The following is a 9,702-nucleotide window of genomic DNA, read 5'->3' on the forward strand; positions in this document are numbered from 1 at the left end:
TGACAGTAGCATCTTGTATCAGCCATTGGATTGTGATGATATTGAATTTGAGTCCTCTAAACTAGTGTTTGAGTTGTGTACGAATATTTTGCGTTAAGTTGAATCTAGCTAGTAGATGGTCTGAAGAGATTATCTATCATCATTTTATTGAACTTTGGATTTTGTGTCCAAGTTAATTTAGTATTAGAACATGATAAAATTTTGAAACATACCGATTACATTCAAAATCATGTCATCTTTTTTTCATTTTTCGTAAAGTAAAACGTTTTTATTAATGTGTTAAATTATAAATTATTTTTTGATATATAAATAAATGGTAACATACTCATTAGTAAATAAGTTTTAAATTACAATAATAAGTTTAAAAGGAATAATCATAAAACCTTTTTTCATATCATTTTAGAATTTATTTTAATATAGCATATAACTTATTATTATTATTTATAAAAAGTGTAAAGGTGCACCAGCCCGTATGTTGTTATCAACAAGAACATAATCAAAATCTCATTTAAGGTTATATATCTAAATCATCGATAAAAATAAAGGGCTTAACTGTATAACAGTTGTAAAGAGATTTGAGGTACGCTAAGCTCTTATGGTTTGGTCATCTTGAGCCCGGCCTCTATAATCCACAAAGCCATACTTACAAGACCTGAATTTTCTTTAAAAAGAAAATCTTTATTTCACTTCCACACAGTAATCCAAACATCTGCATATATTTTGTTGCTTCAGGGAAGCAATACAAACAACCAGAACGTCAAATATAGCCATTGTGGTGTTGACCAAGCTTTAACCAAACTCGATTCAGTCCTTTGCCGAACCGAACATCCGGTCCTTGACCTGTCTTTTTTTTTAACCGTTCAAAACTTGAAAAATAGGGACCACTTTAGAGATGCTAGCAAAGAAACACGATATTCGAATTGTCAATACTACGGTTTATTAATAACTAACAAACCTAAACATCACATGGAAAAAGTAAAGAAATAGGTTGAAAATAAAACAAGTCTACAACTAAGATGGAACAATATTGATTGCCAAAAAGGTAGCATAAGATTCGTTAAAGAACAAAGTAACGTTGCAACTTGTGGCATGAAAAACAAAGAACATGCTTCAATCAAAGATTTAAAAAAAAACAAACAAAATTAAACAAACCCATAAATTCCATGCAGATGTGAGGGGCATCTATATATGCAGACGTTTCTTCTATCCTAAAAGGTAGAGACTGTTTCTGAGAAAACCCCGGCTTCAATCAAACATTTAAACCAACCTGCAAAACACAAGTTTCATCAGGGATCCTAACTGCTGTTTATCTTGTCAAGATTCTCCCCAAAGTTGCTGCAAATCAAAATTCAAAAACCAATGATAACAGCTATTCCAGATCCCATGCCGAGGGCCCGCCTAACCCAAATTCGGCCTCTGGGCTCAGCAACTGCACAGCAGAAGAACCTCTGGCTTTGCTCTTAACCCTCTTTTTCTTCTTTTCGATGGTATCACCTTCTTCCCTCTTTTCGTTTCTATTTTCGTTGTTTTCAAGATGCACAGTTTCTTCATCATGTATTGCTTTCTTTGACCTTTTTATTGTTTCCTTCTCTGTGACGAATCCGTCCTTCAAGTCCCTTGATTTGCGCTTTGATTTCTTCTCTGAATTAGGGTCCGTTGAATGTGTATTTTCCTCATCATCTGAAGCATTTTTGTTATTCAGCTTAGGCTTCTTCGTCTTTTCTTTTTTCATAGCAATATCCACAGAAGCATTAGTTGAAGGGTTATCATCAATCACATTCTTTGTGACTTTATCAATTGGCTTTGCATTGAATATCTGTATGCTTGGCACCAGCTTCTTTATCTGCATTAGTAGCATGTTTATCAACTCTTGTATTTTTGGAAAACAGCAACTGCAAAATAACACATATACAGAAGAAAATAGACCCCATCTTTTTATGTAGCACTCGTATATATCCCTGATGCATTTTCTTGAAGCATATAATTTAATTATGGCAAATGCAACAAATAAGCCTCCCCACCTTTGAGCCCCTGACCTCCCAAAGGCCTTTTCCATTGCTTCTTTGCACACCTCTCATCTATAGCATGCTCACCTGTTTTTGCATAGATCCTAACCCCCAGACTTTACCTCTGTGTGTTAGTTTGGGTTTTATTAGGCAATTGCAATGATGTCCCCTCTTACAAAGAAATTGCAGAATGCATGAAATGATTATTATATGCCTTCAGCATCTTATTTTTTACTTCTTCCAACTGTCTTCTCCTATTCAAATGAGGCAGCACAATAAGAAACTATATTACTACTGCTGCAAAAATAAGAACTAGATTTTATGTAATCTGAGGAAAGAAGAGAACGTCATCGGTTATGCACAAAATTCCCCCAACCCAATGATTTTTGGTATTAGGTTAAGGCATCACCCCCACCCCACCCTTAAAAAGAAAAAAAGAAGTCTTCCTATATATCCAAATAGCAATAGAATTTATAGGCAAAATAAATAAAAATATTTTCTTCAATTACATAAAAGATATATCAATGGTATATTTGTACTCTCATAATCATATCAGTTGCATCTTCGAGTTTAATCATGTTAGCCAAGCCATTAGTAACAGTTACGATGATTAACATTTTCTCCATCAAATTATTTTTCCCGTCCTCTTCTCTCCCAAATTGACCATGATGTTAGGTGATTTGCTTAAAATTGGACGCTAATAAAATAAAGGATAGGATTATGAGAGTACAAGTATGTGATAGATAAACCTTTTTATCCGGATATGTAATTGAAAGATGTATGAAAGTATAGTAATCGGTTTATCTATTTTGCTTATGTTTATTATATAAAAGTATGACAAAATTTCATGTATACCATGAATTGTCCTTTTCAATCTCAAAACAAGTGCTTCCATCAGGTTATAAAAGGATGCGATGCTCATAATGAAACTACAACTCACCTTCTTTGATAATACATCCTTCTCAGCAACCGGGTTCCCAACTAGGTTCAGGTTCTTCAGGTTTGCCAATGAAGAAAGTATCTGGAATTCCAGAATGAACCCATAAGCTCACAAGTAAAAAAAATAGAGCCAATAGCTGACATTAAAATAAAAAATAAAAAATAAAAGCTTCCATTAATTAGCTAACCTTGAGATCTGACCACCTCATGATCAGATTGTTTCCCAAATCCAAATTTTGGATTTTTGTACTTCGAGCTAACTCACTTGGGAGAGTCTGACGTATTGATCAAACAAGAAAATCAATATAAAAAAAACGGAAACAGTGTTCCATTACCAATGAGTAATAAACACGTGACAGTAAGTAATATAGATACTACATTAGGAAAGTGCAAAATGACAGCAGAATCACATTATACCCTTATCTCATTGTGAGCAAGCCTGAGCTCTCTTAGTTCTGTGCAGGACTTGATTGAAGAACCAATGCATTCAATTTTGCAGTTCGAAAGAGACAGCTAGCGTCAAAGTCAAATGCATTAATATTAACGAGAAAATAAATCAACACTCAACAACTGATTCCTGGAACATTTGATTGAAATTGTTTAAGGCTGCTTACTTTTGTGATCGAATTAGCCTTGCTTAGATTTTCACCAATTTTACGAATTGGATTCCTTGAAAGTACTGCAAGGCACACAAGCAGCAATCAGGCTGGGATCATATTCTGGTAAATCCAAGATATCATATGAAAGGACTTGCCCCTCGTTCCTCAGATAAAGACCATAAAACTGTTAACACATGAATTTAAATCATACTAGTCATGGCATATGATGAAAGCATGGCCCTAGCTTAAAATGAACCAGAGTACTGTGGCAAATATGCACAATTTTCCAAAACAATACAGGGTAAGATGCAGAAATATAGCAACCAACTTTAGTATGATTCCTATTTTAGGTAACATACTATCGAAACCTTCATTGTCATACCTAAGATGTGACATTTTAAACATTGTGGTACCTAGCTTACCTAATTGCCTAGAATTGCTGACTAGGATCAGGTTTTTGCTGATGTGGCATTAATTTTCTGATTTTTAAATGCCAACTAAGCAAAAAAAAACCACATCATTATTTTTTAATTTAAAATTTGTAATATTTTTTTAATTAAGCAAAATATTTCCAAAACTTTTTTATCGTAAAATTTGTAATATCTTTTCAACCATGCAAATAGATTTCAAGTAGTTATTTTTTAAAGGTTATAAAACTTATACCCTTCAAGATTTAAAAATTCTGTAGTAATTTTTTATTGACAAATAGATTTAATAAAAAGTTTGTAAAGATTCTAATGATGTTTTTCTATCTTCATTATACTAGCTGCGGCTCCAAATTTAGATTTCATCCATCGTATCATCCTCCCATCACCAAGAGACATTACTTTCTGCGTCATGTTCATTGAGAACATCAAGAAATATTGGGATGCACAACAAGTTAATGACAGCAACACCTAAACCACCAGCACCCCACATTCTTCAACTTTAGCTTCAAAGTTAAAAGAGGAAACAAAAGATATAAACCAGATTTATACATTTACACCCATACAACTAGAACACACGAACAGATACACATAAAAATCACAACGTCAATCTAAAAAAGCCCAAAACCCACAAATCAACACATAAACAATGCCAGACGAAGCAAGGCAAACGCAAATCCCAAGAACTAGAAACAGAACCTGGTCCAAACATAAAACAAGTACAGACCATAAAAGAAAAACGATTTGAGCAAGATAGATCTAAAAATTGCTGTAAGGTGTCTTCGAAAGAATCTAAAACCAAACTGGTTTTTTGATGAAGAAGCTTCTGGGTGTCTCACTAGCTGTATGGTAGTGATGCAACGAGAAGAGTCTCTTGAATTTTCAAATGAATCTGGTGGAGATGGATGAATCAATGGCGTGATTTTTTGGTAAGCATCTTCGAACTGCCAGCAGATGCTTGTTAGGATAAGGAAGGGACGAAAAGAACTGATGGGTGTGGGGACAAGGTTTTAAAAGGCAGAATCGGGCCTATAGGCGTTTTCCCTCCACAACCCAAGGCCTAAAGCCCCAAGGTGGTGAGGCATAAGCCTTGAGGCGGAAACTAAAAATAAATAAAAATATTTGTATATATGTAACAATAATATTTTTTAAAAATCATTAATAGTCTCAATTTTTAATATATGTAACTAATATATAGAGATTTTATTATTTATATTTTGTTAACAAGTAATTATAATCACACATATCAAAAAAGAATTAAGGTTAATATTTATCAATAGCGAGAATTAAAGTCACATTTTATCCATAGAGAGAATTAAAGTCGCACATTTGTCAATAAAAAGAGAATTAAAGTCACACTTGTCAAAAAAGAGAATTAAAATCACACTTAAAAAAACCTCCAATATGAAAACGAAAAGTCTGGCTATTCCTCTTCAATCTGCAACAACATGGTAGAAACAGAGAGAAAGAGCAGCAAACCACAACTAGAGGAGGGGGCACGAACAGAGGGATAAAGTAGGTTAATTTAACCCTAAGTCAATTTCTAAACCCTAGTTTAGAAAACACGCCTCATCCCCGCCTAATTCACCGCCTCGGGCGCCTCAAGGCCCGCCTCATCCTGCCTGAGGCTTATGTTCCATTCAGTTCATTTGAGGCGGCGCCCCATGTTCGGAATCCCACCGCCTTGCCTCGAGAAGTACGCCTCGAATGATTTTAAAAACCATGGGTAGGGGAATGAACAGTTTTTATAAAAATATTAATGTTTTATTTTCCATATCATACCTTTGTTCCACGTCATTTTTTAAATACACATCATCTTGGTTGACCGGTTACCTATAGATAACTCAGGGTACCTATATGTTTGAAATATCACATTTCAATACCCAAATAGAGGTTTTGAAAGCAAGTTACCCAAAATAGGAATGAAATGAAAGTATGTTGCATTTTCGTGCCATTTTGTCCAAAAATAGATCACAGAAGTGGAAGATTATTTTAGAAGGAGTAGTAAATCATAATAGAACCGCTTTGCATTGACATAATCATATCCTAAAATCATTAACTAGTAACGAATGTCATAAACCACATTCACAACAAGGTTAAGCAATAAAATCATTACCCCACCAAGAACAAATGAAAAACAGGCAATAAAAAGCAGTGACCATCACACAAGTAGAAACAAAGTAGAAAAGAATAGAAGCAGCATATGTCGAGATAGAAGCCAGAAAATGGGATCAGGTCTTGGATTATGTTTTGTGTTACCTTTGTTGGTATATCCCTGTATTATATCAGTCAAACAAAAGATAAATGATCTTGAGGGCCAAATACTTATGCTATGTTTGGCAAACTAGCTAATAAGCTAGCTGTTACCTGATAGCGCAAATGTGAGATGTAACATTGATTCTATAGGCTCTAATCTGTCACTACTCTTCACTTCTACCTTATAAGCTTATTAAATAGTAACACTAAAGGATTAACTACCTCCAAGTATGTGGTACTAATGCAACATGACAAAGGCACTATAACATCATGGAAGTAATTCTGCAAATAATTAAGAGACAACTGTAAACTTCAATAAATACTTAAAAGCTGCTACTAGGAAGGAATCTGCAAGACTGCTCAAAAGTCAATAGGACATATGTTCTCATCAAATAAGAAGACCATTTCTTATAAAGCTAGTAGTATCCTAATATATGTTGGATCTAACTGCAGTGCTTACGATTAAGTTACCAAGTATAGCTAATGTTTAGTGAGGGTAGGTATTCTTCCTCCCTTTCCCTTTCTTATCCTTTCTTCCCAGTACACTCAAATAGGTCCCCAACTTTGCTTTTGTAAGATTTGAGATCACGTTTCCAATATTCCCTTTATTCTTCTGTGGTTTCAACAAAGATGAGTTTGCAACATTGATCGATTTGGATTTGCTGGTACAAAACTACGTGTCGTTTTGTAAAAGAGTGTTAGGGCATGATAAGCATGGTGAGAAACCCTGTTTAATTCCTTAAAAGATTTTATATGTGCATATACTGTGTAATCCAGTTCAAATCTCATACCTAGGGTATTTAATTCTTTCATCTGATCAGTTCTGCAAATTGAAACAATCTCATTGTCTGCCAAAAAGAAAGTATTGTGTTAGTCTCATATAGGATAGAGTGCACCCAAACAGCATATCAGGAAGTTAAGGCATAGACTAATCAAAGACATGTTACCATTCAAGATTAGTGCACGTAGCCTCACAAGACTCTTGACCTCCTCCATTGATTGGAGCATGTTGCTGCCAGCATTAAGTACCTTGTTCATAATATATATATATATATATAGCAAAGTCAAAACATTGAAAGATAATTTTTGCTGATAGCAGTGGCCACATGATTCTGAATGTACCTGGTTAGAATTATAGACCTTCTGGTAACTGGGGAATCAGCTAGGGTGGTATAAACAGTATTGTAGGGATCATATTTTGTGAAGGTACTGGATAGATTAGAATAATGTGCTTGTGGTACAAAGGCATTACTCGAGGTAATGTAATCCATATTTTAGGGGAAGAATTTTTGCATTTCAACCATCTATTGATAAATTAATAGTTTCAGATGGAGACACCTAACTGTAACAAAAATATTGTTTCATTGACCCATTTAGAGAAAGTTTACAATGATTTTTAAACAGACAGTGGCTTTGATTAAGAAGTAACTCAAGCAAGCATGAAAGAAGATAAATAGGTTGTGAATATATAAAGGGTTGGATAGGATGAGTTAATATGGTGCAAGAACAGCAGCATCATATGAGGCATCATACTATAGTGGATACAGCACAGTAGATCGGAGTTGTAGAACATATGAGAATAACTGTGTTAGAGTAGCGCATGTGTATTTTTTGTCGAATTTTCAGTTAGACAAAGAGTTCTAGCAGAGGCAGCCGACTTGTTCATTATTCACCTAGCATGTCGATAGGGTGCAAGGCACTCTAGTAAATATGGTTAGGTAAGCTTGCTGATCATTCTTCTCTTAGGTTACTCAACTGTCCTGCATATGCAAATTTTAATGAGGGGAAGCTTGAGCCTAGGTTTCACTGTCCAAGAAATGCATCTTTCTTCGCTATATTTAATGTGTAAGAGTTTACATGATTTGGTGCCTGTCAAATTAGTTGAATTGGTTACTAATAGATATGTTATTGCTGCTGAGTCTGTCGTGCAGTTTCATCCTAGCAAGGAATCCCCTACAACCCTACTACTTTCCATGATAGTCAGGATATCGAAAAGGACCAAGTAAAATAAAACAACTGGTGAAAAAATAGGGGTGGTCAAATCTTATTGCATCACTCAGCTTCGTGCCATGATGGAGGACATGGACTCAGAGAAAACAGTTATGCAACAAACTCTCACACTCACCTTGATCAACCCTCCAACTCATTGAGATTCTTATGGTGCTCCAGCAAGGTAAGCATTGTTCTCTTAATTTCAATTATTTTTTAAATTAGATCCATCATTTCATGATATGTATTTTTGATATATTGATATGGGAAATGGACTATTAGCAGCCATGCACATTTGTGTTAACATAAGTAAAATTAGAGAACGAGACCCATGTGCATTTGAGAACTCCAAGAAATCAACTTCATAGATGGCATGGTGCAGATTGAGAGACAGCAGATTACACAAATGGACAGGGCCTGCAAATAGTCCATTTTCACTATTATTATATGCTCACGTACTTTGGTGAAATCTTAACCTTAACAAATCGATCTTCAAGTTCTGAATGTACATTTTCTTTTCTTTCTGCATCACACTTTGATTGGCAGAAAATTGAAACAAATGCAACTTATTACTCACAGTTAGACAAGCAAGTCCTTCAACACCTTTTAAGCTTCGAAGCTTGTTCTGCTTAACTGATAACCACTTCAAATTCAAGCATGGCTTCAGACCCTGGTTTATCAATCACAGGAAATCCATGTTACGGATGTTGATTACCTTTACAAAAGAAGCAAATGAGATCGAACTTAGTGTCTTGCAAGTTCGTAATTAAGAAAGAAAACCGTTGTAAAATATTAAGCACCAAAATTTTAACAATTGGTAAGATTCCGTTTACATTAATAACGTAATTATTTAACTTCCCCTCAGAAATATAGAAACCAAAATCAAGTTTTAGGTTTCAAACACGTAGCCTTCTTTTTTCCATAGATGAGTACTTGTTCAAATGACTACAAATCACCTCAAGAGACGACAAATTGTTGAAGGTGAGGTCCAATCTCTCCAATTTCTTGAATTGAGCCAAGCAGGAAACCTGAGTAGAAATTGAAGGAAAAAAGTAAACAACAAATGGAAGGAAATGAAGCAAATCGTGGTGTTGATTCAAGTGTCTATACATCGGATAGAGCTCTGTGGGTGAAAGTAAGAGATATAACGGCATCAGGATCAGTGGTGTGATTCTCTTGCAAAACCTGCGTCGAGCTTAAAGCTTTCATTACGTCGGAGGGTTTTGCGGTAAACCCTAGTAGACCAGCTCTGAATCGCTTTTATGTTTTGTTGGGCATACAAACATCATTATCTATATTTATATCTATACTATCTTATAAAATATTTGGCTAAAACTTTATAAAACTCTTAAAAACTTTTAAACCTTTACATATCTGAATTCATGTAACTAAATGTAGATAAACACAATCAAATACAAAATAAACATCTCATTTTAAATATAAAAATCTAAAATATAATTAATATAATCATTAAATTCTAACATAATA

General features: G+C 34.5%; 1 protein-coding gene across 2 annotated transcripts; it reads right to left on the reverse strand.

Moving 5' to 3' along the window:
* Positions 1–1,029: 1,029 nt before the first annotated feature.
* Positions 1,030–9,490, reverse strand: LOC112519942 (leucine-rich repeat protein SHOC-2). 2 transcript variants are annotated; one of them, XM_025128265.1, is made up of 10 exons: positions 9,325–9,490; positions 9,171–9,242; positions 8,792–8,884; positions 7,173–7,254; positions 7,017–7,073; positions 3,560–3,624; positions 3,363–3,458; positions 3,134–3,220; positions 2,952–3,027; positions 1,030–1,845 (listed from the first exon to the last, which is right to left on the reverse strand). In XM_025128265.1, the coding sequence occupies exons 1-10, from the start codon at positions 9,421–9,423 to the stop codon at positions 1,370–1,372; spliced, it is 1,203 nt and encodes a 400-aa protein (XP_024984033.1). In that variant the 5' UTR covers positions 9,424–9,490; the 3' UTR covers positions 1,030–1,369. The 2 variants fall into 2 exon arrangements, with proteins under 2 accessions (XP_024984033.1, XP_024984030.1); XM_025128262.1 differs by having other exon boundaries at positions 1,030–1,843; positions 2,947–3,027.
* Between the last annotated feature and the right edge of the window lie 212 nt (positions 9,491–9,702).

Source organism: Cynara cardunculus, assembly GCF_001531365.2.
Source record: "Cynara cardunculus var. scolymus isolate 2C chromosome LG 1, CcrdV1, whole genome shotgun sequence".
Lineage (NCBI taxonomy): Eukaryota > Viridiplantae > Streptophyta > Magnoliopsida > Asterales > Asteraceae > Cynara > Cynara cardunculus.